The 16,096-nt window shown below is 39.2% G+C and overlaps 1 protein-coding gene across 3 annotated transcripts in view; it reads right to left on the reverse strand.

Annotated features, from left to right (window-relative positions):
- RPE (ribulose-5-phosphate-3-epimerase) overlaps positions 1-15,409 on the reverse strand; it is an 18,932-nt gene extending 3,523 nt beyond the window's left edge. The window contains exons 1-6 of one of the 3 annotated variants that reach the window (XM_021667029.2): positions 15,240-15,409; positions 8,689-8,768; positions 2,560-2,699; positions 2,412-2,471; positions 2,024-2,158; positions 1,094-1,180 (exon numbers count right to left, since the gene is read on the reverse strand). In XM_021667029.2, coding sequence (XP_021522704.1) covers positions 1,094-1,180; positions 2,024-2,158; positions 2,412-2,471; positions 2,560-2,699; positions 8,689-8,768; positions 15,240-15,361 — 624 coding nt within the window. In that variant the 5' untranslated portion in view covers positions 15,362-15,409. The remainder of the gene's footprint in view (positions 1-1,093; positions 1,181-2,023; positions 2,159-2,411; positions 2,472-2,559; positions 2,700-8,688; positions 8,769-15,239) is intronic. The other 2 variants (XM_012445999.2, XM_064373043.1) reach the window with 2 other exon arrangements.
- Between the last annotated feature and the right edge of the window lie 687 nt (positions 15,410-16,096).

The raw sequence follows: 16,096 nt of genomic DNA on the forward strand, positions 1-16,096 counted from the left end.
TAATTGCATTCCAGAATGCTTTTGAAGTGGCTTTTAAAAAAGTTTTTAAGGTACTTTTAAATATGAAAGCAAAGAAATTAAAAAGAAAAGCTAATAACACCGGGTCCAAATTTAACTCTAAGCTTCCTAGGATTTGATTTCGAGGACAGAAACCCAATCTATTATGTGATTCATTGCTAGAACATAGAGGGAGAAGTGGAAGAACCACACAGGCTGAGGAAAATTTTTCTGGACAGACATTGTCACTTTAGTTGTGACAGCATTTCAATAATATTCCTCATAGAAATTATAAAGGTGAGTTTTATAGGGATAACACTGCATGTATCTCTTTAGTTAACCCATTTATGCCTAGTGTTCCATTAATGGAACGCTAACCTCTTGGGAGTTCTTTATATTCTACTATTTAAGGTCATCACCAAGGTCTGATTTTTCACACAAAAAACTCTGCAACCTCCGGCATAAAAGCAGGAATAGTATACTGGCAAAGCACAGTTCGGTACAAAGCAATTCCACAAGCAGTCAAAAGGATATGCACTCACTGATCATCTGGCCAGCCCCTCCTGCACAAGTATTGACTACTATCAAGCTTTTGATAGGTATATATCAAGCAGAAAAGTGTGGCATTTGTACTAGAACCTGGAAGTAGATACACCACATTGTTGAAGAAAAGCAGGTCACGTGAGCTTTAATCACCTGTGGTACTACCAAAAGGCTGGCATCCTCAAGAGCCCAACTATGCTAGACTAGCTATCTGAAAAAAAAAGTTTAAAAAAGTTTATCTTGCTTCTATATAGATGGCCAAAGAGGTATCCGGCCTAGATTTTCATCAAAAACGGTTCTAGCAAGTTCTTACAAGGAACAACTAAGTAACATCCAGGTTCTAAAGAATAACATAATAATTAGGTCAATTAGATTTCCTTTTTTCCCCTTATAGCTCTTTATTTTCCTAGTTGTACATGTAAACAAAAAATACTTTTCCAAGAAAGAAAAGTCAACTTAGGAACCATAGAGGAAATCACTGGCCCATGAGACAATGTCCTAGAGACATATTTGACAGGAAATTGGTCTAGTCGTAGTTGAAGAGCAATCTCACCTCTGCACACTTATGGACAGTGTCAGGACCTACTCCACCATCGACCTCTATATCCAAAGATGGGAACTGGGTCCTCAACCAGTGAACCTAGATATACATGAGGAAATAAGTACCTCCTGAAGTGGATATGTGGGGTCGGGGGGAAACCAAATAAACAAAAAAATCCAATAGCCAATATTAGCCATTAAAACTCCAATTGTCTCACACAATAAGTATACCAATTAAAACATTATTACTGGGGAACACTTGGTTTAATAGCAAGCTTTGTTCTGTTTGGCAAACAGCAATCTGTCATGTCTTTGCAGAGACTGTATGTCATGGAAACAAGACAAAGATAAACCCTCAATAGTCAATGACAACTTCCAAGAGATCTAAAGGTTACAGAAATAACAGTTTCAAAAGAAAATTTCAAGATTGCCAGGTGTGATGGCTGACGCCTTTAATCTCAACACTTTGGCAGACCAAGGCAGAAGGATAGCTTAAGTCCAGTGGTTCAAGACCAGCCTGGGTAACACAGTGAGACCTCCTATTAGAATTCGTAACAATTAGCCAGGCATGGCGGTATGCACCTGCAGTCCTAGCTACTCAGGGGGCTGAGGCAGGAGGATCTCTTGATCCCAGAAGGTCGAGGCTGCAATTAACCCTGACTGCATCACTGCATTTCTAAATAAATGAAAAGAAGCTCAGGTGACAGAGACAGACTTTGTCTCAAAAAAAGAGAAAATTTCAAGATAAAGATGTAATACGTTTCAAATTTCCCCATCAGAAATCTATTACAGCATTTATTACTTTGTATTAGAATGATCCGTAAGCATCCCCATCTCCTCACATTCAGAATAGGTTATGTCTAAATATATAAGCTTTTCAATAAATGCTTGCTGAATGAACACACAGTAAAAGCCTCAACCCAAAATCAAATACTTCTTTTACCTTTGGCATCATATCTTCCATAAATTTCTGCCCTCCAAACCCCGGTTCCACTGTCATAACCAAGGCCATATCTATTTGATTAGCCCATGGTGCCAAATACTCAACTGAGGTTCCTGGTTTGATGGCAAGGCCAACCTGTAACAGAGACAAATATGCTAGCTAGATCACATTAACAATTACTTCTGTATTATGTTATTGTGGCATAGCAGGCCCAGTAGAACTATCTATTCTTATTTTTAGAGAGTTAACAAGACTATTAAATGTAAATATTTCCAACAGGCAGTAGCTTTCAGAAAACATTAGTGGAATATATAAATGCTATTTGACAAAGAAGTTAAACACTGGCTTCATAGCTGAAGAACAACTGCTTAAGTCAGGTGTTCTTTACCTGCAATGGGCCCTGACTAGGCCACTGCACTTTAGCCTGAGCAATAGAGCAAGACCCTGTCTCAAAAAAAGAGAAAATTTCCCATTTCCAGAATCTTTCCAACTCTGAGAGTGAATGTTACAAAACACTCTCATCACTGATTTCTTACCTTCATCCCATTCTCCCGAATGTCTTTAATCAAAGCCCCTGGGTTCTCAGTAGCCTCGAGATGAAAGGTGTACTGATTGGCTCCTGCGATAGCCATTGGCTTTACCCACTGTTCTGGCTTGGACACCATCATGTGCATGTCTAGAAAGAAAAGACACTTCAAAATATTACTGAAAAATACCTGGCTCATGTTATTGGAAGCCAACCTGTATGTAGTTTTTGCCACTTCGGATATGAACTTTGGGCATCACACAAATCATTACTTAAATAGTTATATTTCAGTATTAGGTAGTTTCCTCTTATGTGAAGATAGGATTTATTTAAATTCATTTACCAAAAAAACTACTTTCCCACAGAAAGCATATAGTGCTGTATAAGAAAAGTTAACATCGGGGCCGGGCGCGGTGGCTCAAGCCTGTAATCCCAGCACTTTGGGAGGCCAAGGCGGGTGGATCACGAGGTCAAGAGATCGAGACCATCCTGGTCAACATGGTGAAACCCTGTCTCTACTGATACAAAAAATTAGCTGGGCATGGTGGCGCGTGCCTGTAATCCCAGCTACTCAGGAGGCTGAGGCAGGAGAATTGCCTGAACCCAGGAGGCGGAGGTTGCGGTGAGCCGAGATCGCGCCATTGCATTCCAGCCTGGGTAACAAGAGCGAAAATCCGTCTCAAAAAAAAAAAAAGTTAACATCTAAAAATCAGGAAAACTAAGTCCAGGTCCAGGAAATGCCACTCTAAAATACTTAAAGAATATGTCATATTATCTGTGCAGACTAGTTTCCTCTAGGAAAAATTAAGTGATTCTTTTTATTTATTCTTTCAATTTATTGAGCAGTTACTGCACCATTAATTATTTTAGGTCCTAGAGTTAGAGCAAAAACATGAAACTCTCCTGTTATAGGGATTACGTTTTTAGTGGAAGAGTCAAACAACAAACAAAATAAGTAAATAAAATATACACTAGGCTGGCAGTTAATATGGCTGGTATGGCTGAGGAAGGAGATACACCAGTCAGAGGTCAGGGAAGCATGTGGTGAGGAGAAACCCTATGACATTCTGCAGGTCACTGGGAAAAACCACCACAGTGTAGTGACAAGATACAACTGAGGAAGCTACGACAGCAACAACCCAGTTGAAAAATGACGGCAGCAATTCAGAATGGATATGTTCTGAAAAAAGAGCAAAGAGAGCTGAGGACGGATGAGACGTGGAGGATGAGAGGATCCTCCATGGATGGATGGATGAGAGGAAAATAAAGATGGTGCCAAGGATTTTGGCCTTACCAACTAGAAGAACAGAACTACCATTAACTGAGAGGCAGAAGACTGCAAGAAGAACAAATTTAGGGAGAAGGACACGTTAACTACAAGAAACCTGATACTCATCCTAATTCAAAAGATTCATATAAACACATAAGGTGAAAATGGACATGGACTTCTTAAAGATCTTGACTTAAAACATAACACTATTTCATGAGGAGAAAGCAGTTTAAAATAAGCTAAACCAAGAAATAACACTGTGAAGAGTCCTGTGTTTGATAGACGGTAGAGAGGAGAAGTTTTGAGTTTTTTGTTTTGCTAGAGGAAGCACATTTCTGTTACAGCCAAGCTATATTTAAGAAAAAAATTCCAACATTCCAGAACAATAAAGCCTTAGAAAAAAGTTAGAAAAAGAGAGTATAAAGCTTGACTAATAAAGTCAAGATTAATGTTTATATTTCTAATCCAGCAAAAGTAATTATATGAGAACATATTTTAATTTTTTAAAAATAGAGATGATGTCTCGCTGTTTCCCAGGCTGGTCTTGAACTCTTCGCCACAAGTGATCCTCCCACCTTGGCTTTCCAAAGTGCAGGGATTATAGGCATGATCCACCACACTGGCCTAAATTAGAACATATTTTAATAGGTAAAACTTTATTCTTAAAAAAATGTATTTAATCTGGTATTTCTTATTTCTTTGTATTATAAGCGAGGAAAATTCAAGCTAGTTTAAAATACCTACTTTATTCATTCCTTAAGTTACCAGACTGTTAGCTATGTCATCCTTGCTCTATCTCTAGCATCCAGTAACCACTAGCAACACTAGCAACCCTCAATGGAGAATTTCTACAGTGTTCAGGATGTTAATGGTTCAGCAAATCTGTGTATAGTTAACATAAGATCAGCAATTCTCAAACATTCCCATTATCAGGCTCCCTTTCACACTCTTAAAAATTAACAACCCCAAGAAACTTCTGTTGATATGGGTTATATTTATAGATATTTAATGTATGAGAAATTCAAACTAAGACATTTTAAAGCATACAATTTTTAGCAGGTATGGTGGCCCACACCTATCATCTCAGGAGGCTGAGGAGGGAGGATGGCTTGAGCCCAGTTTGAGACCATCCTGGGCAACATAGTAAGACTCCTTCCCAACAACAACAACAGAATAATTAGCTAGGCATGGTGGTGTGTCCCTGTAGTCCCAGCTACTGAGGGGGAGCGGGGAGGGGGGAGGACTGCTTGAGCCCAGGAAGACTGAGGCTTCACTGAGCTACGACCACTACCACTGCACTCTAACCTGGGCAACAGAGCAAGACTGTCTCTAAATAAATAAATAAATAAATAAATAAATAAATAAATAAACTCTACTGCATATTAATTAAGAGTGGCACTATTTGTTTTACATTTTTGCAAGTCATCAGTGTCTGGCTTAACAGAAGATACCTATGATCTCACATCTGTGCTGTATCCAATCTGTTGTAATACAGATGTCCCATGACTTACAATGGGGTTACATCCCAATAAATTCATCCTAAATTGAAAATACTGTTGTGTCTAACTGCATTTAATACACCAACATACTGAATATCATAGCTTAGTCTAGCCTATCTTAAATGTGCCGAGTGGTAATTTTATAAAGGCTAGCTGCACTGTGCACTCTGTAAACCATATCAATGAGCTTTTCATTTTTTGTTACATTAAAACCCATTGTTTATCTTATATTTTGAATGCGTCTTTTAAGTACTGATTTACTGAGTTATATAAATCTTACAAATAGTGACAGATTTCATTCCATAATACCCCAAAATCACATTTCTTAAAATTACTACAGATCTCATCAGAAAAACTGTTAACTGTTGGGAACCCACAGTGGTAAGATACATAAGTTTTTCAAAATTCTACCTTTGGCAACAAAAACTAACAAAGTATCTTTCCTCGAAGAGACAGACTCACTTAGTATTTTTTTAAATGTTATGCCAAGTCTGAAAAACCATAGTTTATCTGTCAGTTGTTCTTTCAAATAAATAAAGATCGTGTTGAGGAAGAAAATGGCTAGTTCAGATCATAATTCTACAGTGCAAGTGGTTTTCCTTCAGGAAATCATTATGTTCCAGTATGCAGCATGGCAGCACAAGTGCTTCATATGCACTTCCTACCTTGTCACACAAAATATTAAAAAGACATGTATTCAAGGTCCAAGATTTATTAAAATTAATTTGTACTGCTTCATCAAGGATACTTACTGCAAATGCATGATGATGAAGAATATGACGATTTCTGATATAGTCCCTGTCTTGAGCTGGGTTATGGCACCAGCAAACTAACTCATCAATGTTTTTGTACCATCAATAGAAATAATGGCAAGTAATTTCCTAGTATTATGAAAATAGTTTTGATATACCCTCATGGATGATGTGAAAAGTGTCTTAAGGATTTATATGGGTCCTTATACAACATACTTAAAGATCACTGATTTAGACAGTAACAGAAACAGACTTTTTCCTATTTCTGTATTTCTTAGATGGTTATTTCTACCCAATATGAAAACGGAACAGTTAAGAATGTTAGCATTACATACACAACACAACATGTAATCTAGGTCCTAGAATATATTCATGTATCAATTATCCAACAACCAAAATCCAAGAATTAACAAATGTTTCTTAATGTAAAAAACAAAGCAGTTGGGTTCAGTGACTTACACCTGCAATCACAACACTTTGGGAGGCCAAGGCAGAAGGATGGCTTCAGCCCAAGCGTTCAAGATCAGCCTGGGCAATACAGGGAGATCCCATCTCTACAAAAAGTAAAAAAAAATCAGCCAGGTGTGGTGGCACACACCTATAGTCCTAGCTATAGCTGTGGCAGGAGGATTACTTGAACCCAGGAGTTCAAGGATGCAGTGAGCTATGGTTGTATCACTGCACTTCTGCCTGGATAATAGACTGAGACCATCTCTTAGAAACAAAAAAACAAGGGTCACAAAACCCAAACATTAAAGTGCATGGAGTTCATTTATCTTTTGGACCAAATTCTAGAAAGAGTAATTAGTAAGTTTCAACAAACTGAAAACAAGAAGAAAAAGTAGATTGTGTGTGGTGGTAGCAACATGGGATTGGTAAAAGGAAAGGCACCGACAGGGAAGGGTATAGACAATAGTAAGGTGTGATGATGGAAGCCCAAACAAAAGGGAGCGGAAAGGAAAAAAAAAAGCATTAAAAAAAATTCACACAAGAAAGCCAGAAGCGAGGATTCTGGCCATACAGTGGGAGCAAACAATGCTATTTATTTCACCCACCTCTCATAGTCATGAGAACAACTTTAATTCATAGGAAAAGTCATGGTATCTGCTATAGAAGCTAATTGTGGCTTCAAAAAAAAAGTTTAAATAATCAGAGGACTATATCCTATTACACGGAAATTTCAAAATGGGGAACATATTGGTGGGACACTGTTTCTTCATGCCACATAAATGAGGTAATAATGTACATTTTCTTTGGTGCACTGAAAGGAGATGGATCCTGTACAGAGGCTGGGTGCTGTATCCAACAGAATTTTTTTGTATTATTGGAAATGTCCCATAGTTGCACTATACAGTATGTGACTACTGAAGACTTGCAATGTGATTAATGTGAATAAGAAACCGAATTTTTAAGTTTATGTAATTTTTTGAGATGGAGTCTCACACTGTCGCCCAGGCTGGAGTGCAGTGGAACAATCTCAGTTCACTATAATCTCCGCCTCCCAGGTTCAAGGGATCCTCATGCCTCAGCCTCCTGAGTAGCTGAGATTATAGGTGTGCACCACCACACCCAGCTAATTTTTGTATTTTTAGTAAAAATGGGTTTTACCATGTTGGCCAGGCTGGTCATGAACCTAAGTTTATTTAATTTTAATAGCTACATGTGGCTTATGACTACTCTAGTGAACAGCATAGAGTCCTTCAAAAAATTGGTCATCAACATGTTAATTAAAAAGAATCTAAGTTCTACTAAATTCTAAGTTACATTAAAAAAAACAACAACACTATTTATGGCTAGGCATGGTGGCTCAAGCCTGTAATCCTAGCACTTTGGGAGGCCAAGGCAGGTGAACTGCTTGAGCCCAGGAGTTCGAGACTAGCCTGGGCAACATGGTGAGACCTAGTCTCTATTTAAAAATAAGAAAAAAAAAAATACACTATTTATAAAAACTTGTAAAATTTCTTATGTTTAAGAGACCTGGCAGGTGAGACATTGCTAACTTAGTATAAATCACTTGTAGGCCACTAAGTAATTTTAAAAATCTTAATTTACATTGTACTATGACATTGGAGTGAATATTTAGGCACCACCTTTAGAAAGCTCCAATTCACACTAAATAAATGGCTTCTAGACCATGGATCAACTGATTCATAAATTCATTTAACAATTACACCGAGCCCTGATCATGTCTATGCTTAGCTTTAGGAAAACCACAGTAAACATGGTAGATTCAATCCCTGCCCTCAGAAAGTTTATAGTCTAATAAAAGTAATCTCAGATCAAAGGAAGCTCTAAAAGGAAAATCAACAGGTGATAAGATAATTGGATAAAGGTTAATTTGGGAGAGGGCAATCAGAAAGGCTTCTCTGAGGAAATAACGAATGACTTGAGGCCCAAAGATGAGGCAGCCAGCCAAGCTACTACCCTTCCAGGCAGATTAGCCAAGGCCCAGAGGCAGGAAGATGTTTGGCTTGCTACTAGAGTCAGGCTAATGAAATCCCAGCACAGGGAAGTTGGGGAAAGGGTGCCAGACAAACTTGGAAGTTAAAAAATCAACCATCCAGTTTTCCTTTACTTGAGCAACACATCCAGCTTCAGATGGCGTAACACCCACTTACCAAAGAAAGGGTCCTGGCCTAGCTGCTTTCGAAGGCTTTCTACCACAGGGTGACCAAAGGTGATGTTGGGAACAAAATGCCTACAAGACAAACAAAATCTACTCTGAAAATGTTTTCAATTCAGTTTCTGTATCTCTCTCAATTTGAATTCTGACAGGGGTTGTTGAGGGGATTGTATGCAATGTTTTTCAATTTAATACTTAATCATCAGTATTAAATAATACTAAAAATACTAGGTCATTTTGGTTTTACTAGGTAATGTCTTCTTAACATTTCATCAAATCACGTCACATATATTTTCTCAGTGATTTGACTCTATAATTCATAATCCATGACAGGTAGAAATGGAGAGATGACAAAATAAAAACCCTCAGGTTTTATGACTTGCCCAAGTCACACACTAGTTAGTAAGTTCTGGACTCCTAATATTGGTCTCCTGAATCCTAGGCTGTCACAGGAGGCCTGTGGCTACTTTTAATCACTTCTATCACAGGGTACTAAATGACTGTTTCTTTAAACTTTTTAAAAAATGACTAGTAAAGAAACATGATGTGTTTATTAATAATGACCACCTTTCACTGAGGGTTTACTATATGCCAAGCATTGTACTTCCTTTCATCTTCACAACAGCCTTATAAAGTAGATGCTATTATTATCCCCTTTGAAGAGCACAAGATAAATAAAATTTTTAAGTATCTCAGTTAATAATTTGTGAAAGTGGATTCAAATTAAGTTTACCAGCCGGGTGCGGCAGCTCACGCCTATAATCCTAGCACTTTGGAAGGCTGAGGAGGGCAGATTATTAATAAAAACTTGAGGTCAGGAGTTCGAGACCAGCCTGACCAACATAGTGAAACCCTACCTCCACTAAAAATACAAAAATGAGCCGGGTGTACTTTTACTGGTGTAGTGGCATGCGCCTGTAATCCCAGCTACTCGGGAGACTGAAGCAGGAGAACTGTTTGAACCCAGGAGGTGGAGGTTGCAGTGAGCCAAGATTGTGCCACTGTACTTCCAGCCTGGGCGAGACAGCAAGACTTCGTCTCAAAAACAAATCAAGTCTACCAGACCCAAAGTACTTATCCTTTACCCTAATCCAGTTAATCTTTTTGTGCTATCACTAGTTCACTTAAATATTTAACAAAACCTCCTATATGCAAGTAGCATACTAGGTGCTTCAGAAAACTGTTTTGTAAAGAAATATGCTACAGTTCCTGTTTATCCTAGGAGTTTACAATCTCACTGGCAAGAGATGACAGAGACTGACACCTAATGACTTACCAGATGACAGAGATTGACAGCTAAATGACAGCTAATGTCTCAAATGATTTGACAGAGTTGACATCCCCAGTTCCCTTTATATCCAAGTGGCCCATGTGACTCTCACCACTGGACTGTGAGTGCAAATGATGTGTCATTGCAGAGTCCAGAAGGTTAAGTAGAATTCCTTTCCTATTACCACTTTACCCTTCTGCCAATAAAGCCCTTACAAAATGGCAGAGCCACAGGATGGAAGAACACTCACACCAAACTCTTACATGAATGAGAAACTAGAATGCTAAGCAACTGAAATCTGGCCTTGGTTAAAGCAGCAGGTATTATCCGATATGAGGATTATAAGAAAAGCTATACAATAACAAGCAGGCAACATGTGATTATAGATAAAACATATATAAAATAAAAGCAAGTATTAGAGAACGTTAAGAAAGAAGTTGTTCATGAGATTTACAAAATAGGATTTATAAAGAAAGACGGAAAAAGAAACAAAGGTAGAAAATGAAGCAAAAGCAGAAATAAGCAAGTTATATTCAAAGACGTGGAGAGTGGTAATGACCAACTTTGGCTAGTGTAAAAAAGATGGGAGGTAGGTAGTATTAAAAGCTGTCAAACGCCAGGCTCAATGTCTGGACTTCTGTCCTGCTGTAAATATGAAGTAAGATCTTAAAGCAAGAAACATTAATAAATAAGATAGAATGGGAAATAAATTGCAAGAAGGTAGGTAATTGCAACTGCCGCTTGATAGGCGGCAAGGCACACTATGAATGGCAAGGAATGGCAAAACTGATCGGATCTGTTAAATGATTAGGTGTGTGGGAGGGGAGTTAAAACACAAACTATGTTTAAGATCTTACACTTAGATGAGAGGTAGAATGAGTGTTAATAAAAACCAAACTTATATGTGGGCCACACAAAGTTCTAAAGACTTTCTAGATATTAAGTCATTAAAACCTCCTAACAACCTTGTGAGGTAGGTACTTTTATTACCTGTATTTTACAGATGAGGAACAGAGGCCCAAGGTTACACAACCAGTAAGTGCTGGAGACAGGAGTCAAACATAGGCACTATGGCTACAAAGTCCAGGCTCTTAACTACTATGCTCATCTGCCCCTATGACAACTAACAAACAAACAAACAAACAAACAAAAAGCAGGAAAAAAAGTCCAGTGGTGAAGAGATTCAACAGAGAGAGGTAAGGATTCAGGAGACATCTGACAGGGACAGGTAAGGTGGATGGGTACAGACACTTTCACTCAATTAACACCTTGGTCTTTGGAGGTTTAATTTCTATCATTAAAAAAATTATTCTACCATTTGCCTAAGCCATGATTGTCAGGGCTGTGGATAAGATGCGTGTGTTTATTTAAAACTTGAAATAAGGGTCAGAGAAGCAGGCACTAAGTCCTATTGAATGTTTTACAACTCTGGAATTAAAGATTTCAATTTCACATACTGTTCTTTTAATTTGCTGTGTTTAGGAAATAGTTTTGTTGTCTTAACATTAAGTTTCATTTATTATGAAAATAAAAGTATAATAACCACCTCCCAAGTAAATATGAGAACCAAAAAAAATACACTTTTATTGAGAAAACCTAAACAAAACGTATAAAAATACTAACCCTAAAGTTATGTGACTTAATTTGTGCTTTTGAAAATCAATTCAATGCACTAGGTTAACAGTATATCAGAAGAACAAAAATGCACCAGTAGTCTCAAAAAAACCCAAAGGCTAAGCCATAACAAAAAAATGGCTACAATCCTAAGCATGAAGTCAGGGTGTCCCAAATTTGCCAAACAGTAACCATGAGAGCAGTTCTAATGATTTTACAGTCTCTACCTCAAGCCTACTGACTCCAAAGAGGACTGGGAATCTGAATTTTTAACAAATGCTTGAGGGAGTTAACAGACCAGTTTGGAAAACAATTATTTCACTTTAATGGAGAGAAACTTCATTAAAAAGTCTGCTTCATCATTATCTTATTCTGCCTCTTTTTCCTTTAAGTTATTTTCTGGAGTTAGTTAAGTCTGAAAGAAATAAAATACAACAAAAAGGTATCCCTTTCTCCCAAGGACTTAGTGGAATTAAACTATAATTGTTTGTAATACAAGGATACAATTTTCTCTCTCCTGTTCCATCATTAGTCCTAAGCTTTACTTACGTAATTCTAATGCAATCTACTGCAGACAGATCAAGCTTTTTACCCTATCCCCCAACAAGGCAAAGATGATAAGAGGAGAATTAGGGTCAGTATAAAAGGTACAAAACTGTAACAAAAACAATCTTACTGTGAATCGGGAATCACAAACTCAAATGCTGCTGTGGGTTAGCAGATAACATTAAAGAGCAAAACAGAGCAGATAGGGAAAGGGGCCAAATGAAGAACATGTGGCATGACTAAAGGTGGCGCTCACCTTGTAAGACTGAGGGCCCAGTGCTGCCAAGTCTCTGGATTGCTTTCTTTTTTCAAAAGTCAGAAATCCAGTATTAATATGAAATCTCCCCAGTTTTAAATCCTGATAACTAATTTAGAAATTATTTGCTCTGCCCCACGCTTAGGGTGAACACATTCTAGTCACTGTCTTGTCATGATCCATTTATGTGCTTTCTAGTTTTTTTACCCCCAGTAAATCCACTTGTTCTTTGTTTCACATATCCAATCACGCTAGTGCTCCATCTTCCACAGTATTCCCACAACTGGTTTCTGACTTTCTAAATGAAGAAATTCAGTTGTAATCAGGAGAGAAACTGAAGGTCTTGGTGGGGAGGAGGAGACTGGAAACAACAAGCACATCCAAAGTGTAATGCTGGATGAGATTTTAAAAAGGCATCAGGAGAAAAAAAAAAACACAAAGGCAGTCTTGGGAGGGAAGGTACAATGTGGTTGGTCACCTTTCAAAGGAAAGAGAACACAGCCCACTTTCATAGCCCTAGCCTAGGAGACACTGCAGCACATCACATAAGGGCACTGGTACCATCTCTGCCAGGTTTTGCCTAATCTGGTGAGACATCAGGGAAGAAGCTGGTTTCCTCCTTTGCAGAAGGGGAATACAAACAGCTCTTAACTCAGAGTGTAGAGAAGATTAAAAGGGAAATAATTTTAAAACTGTGTATGCAGAATTCAGTTTTTCCAAACCAAAGTATCTCCTGGCAAACGGGAAGAGGAATCAATAAAAAACAAATACTTTATCTTTTTATTTTTTTTGTTCCTCAAACTGATCCATGGTGAATATTTTATTGAGCTCAGTCTGCCATAGAGCTGGGAGTGGACAAAAGTGACTCCTTAGAGACTCCTCCTACTATGATTAAGCAGTTCATTCATTCAGCCAATGAAAACTAAGCTCCTCATGGTGCTTTTCTAGCAAAGAATACATAGGTGAGCAAAAAGAAGATAAACTTGGCTTTCAGGAAGCTTATAGGGTAGCAGGAGAGACATGAAATAAATTAACAAGAATAAGTATACAAATTATTAGTTGCTTTTTTGAGGCCAAAGAATGTCTTAATCATTCCCTGTACGCCTAGGACCCACAGAAAGCATTTAATTTGTGAGACAACACAAGCTGTTGCATTGCTTCCAACCCTGATTCCACCATTTCCTAGTTACGAGACCACTGGCAGATGACTTAACCTCTCCGTACCCAAATCTTTGCTGCCAAATGCTGGTGGTAATACCACCACCAATTTCAAACAGTTGTGTGAGTTAATTCACACACACACACAGAAAGCCAGAATAGAAATAGCCAAGTGCTCTTAAACATTGCTATTATGGTTATCATTAATAGTCCTGACTGGTGAACTGAAACAACTACTTTCCCCAACCATTCACTTACTCAAACACGGTTTAATTATTGTGTGTCAAAAAGACCCACAAATATACATGTAGCTCGTTCAATCCTGTGACCCCCCTCGGTGTTTTCTCAGGCACAAATATGTAGCTACTTATCTTTGAGGTATACACTCAGTGTCACACACCTGTGAGAGTTTAGGGCTTTCAAGCACAGGTGTCAAAAATAAGGTATATAAATAGAATTACATATAATGGCCAACTAAAAACCAACCTTTGTGAGAAGTAATATTTACTAAACTTTTTGCACATTTAGCCTATTATTCCTAGTACTCTATGGTCAAAGTTTTGTCTTTATCAGTTGGGTGAACTAAGGTAACTGGGTAAAATGCAAAAGAGAAACAATACATTTAACCACATAGAGCAATGAAAGACAAAACTCTTCAAAGTCAGATGAACATTAAAAAGAAAAGGAAATCATCATCTTTTGAAAATAACACCAATTTGCAAATTGAATGAGGGAACAGAGTTTTTATCTATTTAAAATAAATTTATTTTTCCATCCCCACCCAAGATAATGGCGTTTATGAATTTTATAGTCAGTTAAAAGTGGGGGCTCAGAGAACGACTTGGCAAACCCAGGAAGAGCCAAGTTGCAAGTCTGTTACAATCTTCTGTAATCCTGAGGGAGTCTTACTACTTTCTCTGGGTTTGTTTCCTTATTCTATAACCAACTTCAGAAACTAATATCCTGATTCCAAACAATATTAGGTGCTATAACTACAGTGCTTAAAAATTACTTACAAAAAACTGACCTCCCTGAAGAGGAGGGCGCCTGAAGAGAAAAAAGACAGGAAAATCAGAATTTTAATAATGATGCAACTAACAATTATAGAGAACTTAATATACGCCAGGCACTGTAAACTTTACATGTAATTGCTCATTTCATCTTCCAAAGATGCCTAAGCGGTAGGTTCTATTAGTAGTTCCATTTTTCAAATTATGAAACTGAAGCTCAATTAGGTTAGTGGCTTGTCCAAGGTAACCTAGGAAGTGGCAGAACTCGGGAATCTCAGTGCAGGTGCCAAGTTTAATCGTTACAGGAGTCTGTCTCCCAGCTTTGCCACTAACTAGCTATATGAGCTTGGGCAAGTCATGCTTCTCCCCTTGGGGCTCAGTTTCTCTAGCTGAAAGTGAAGAAACGTCCTAAAGATTTAAGGTCGCTTCCGGGTCCTAAGTGATGGACGACCACACGTTACGTGGGGGGAGGGGAGGAGTTGAGATTTGGGACCCGGCCGCAACCCAGGATGTCGCGTCGGGTCCGCTCCTGCCAGGACCGCCAGGGATCCTACCCCATTCCCCTCCTAGCAACACATTCAGAGTGAGGCGCTCGGTGGCACTGGGACGCGGTACATTAACAGGCACTCAATAAAGGTGCGCTGATCCCGCCCCCCCGCGCGGCAAGCCCGACCGGAGCCCGGAGGAGTTACCCGTCCATTACATCCAGGTGCAGATAATCGGCCCCAGAGTCTAGCATCCGGAGGCACTCGGCCCCTAAATTGGCCAGGTCGCTGTTGAGGATGGACGGGCCAATCTTGCAGCCAGACGCCATACCGCAGCTTCCCAAGAGCAAATTACCCCACGAGTCCCCCGGCAGGACTAGCCGTCGCCCCGATTGGGCGCGTAGTTTTGGCCCCGCCCCTTCTCCGTGCAGGCTTCCGGACTCTACCGGAAGCAGCGACTCTGAGGTGAGGAAGTCCCGCCTCCTGCTGTGGTGAGTTGCCGTCAGCTGCTGTCCTGGAGTGGGGTCTGTCACGGGGGCCTCGTCCTCCTCCTTCTGACCTGCCGCCTTAGACTGTTTGGATCTTTAAGTCCTTGCGGTACTCAAGGCATTTCTTAAACTTTTTTCGCTTTACTTCCCCTGCAGTCCCCTCTCCTCGGCTCTTGACTTCACATCACTTTTTGTTTCTCCACTGTTTGCAAATGAGTTCCTTTCCTCTCCAGCGCCTCTGCTGGCCCTTTAAAACAATAAAAACCTTGCTCTCTCATATTTCTTTTAGAGCTCTTTTGAGCTGGAGGAATACTGGCTCTGCCAGGTAGTAGCTGGGTGACCTGGCAAGTCATGTCCTACTTCGGTTTTCTCATCTGCAAAGACAGTGCCCAGCTTTAGGTTTGTGAAGATTGAGTGAAGCCAGGTAATGCACCCAGCAGGATGCGTGGTGCTCAGTACAAAATGGTACTGCACTTACTCCTTCGTATCTTTTTTGTTTTTCCCTCTGTTGGGGCTCAGAAAATGATACCCCAAAGTGAAGGCCTCAGAGGCAACAGTGTTTCTCTGACCTCCTGC

The sequence above is a fragment of the Aotus nancymaae genome, unplaced genomic scaffold, assembly GCF_030222135.1.
Source record: "Aotus nancymaae isolate 86718 unplaced genomic scaffold, 86718_ANA_hifiasm-v0.15.2.pri h1tg000008l, whole genome shotgun sequence".
Classification (NCBI taxonomy): Eukaryota; Metazoa; Chordata; class Mammalia; order Primates; family Aotidae; genus Aotus; species Aotus nancymaae.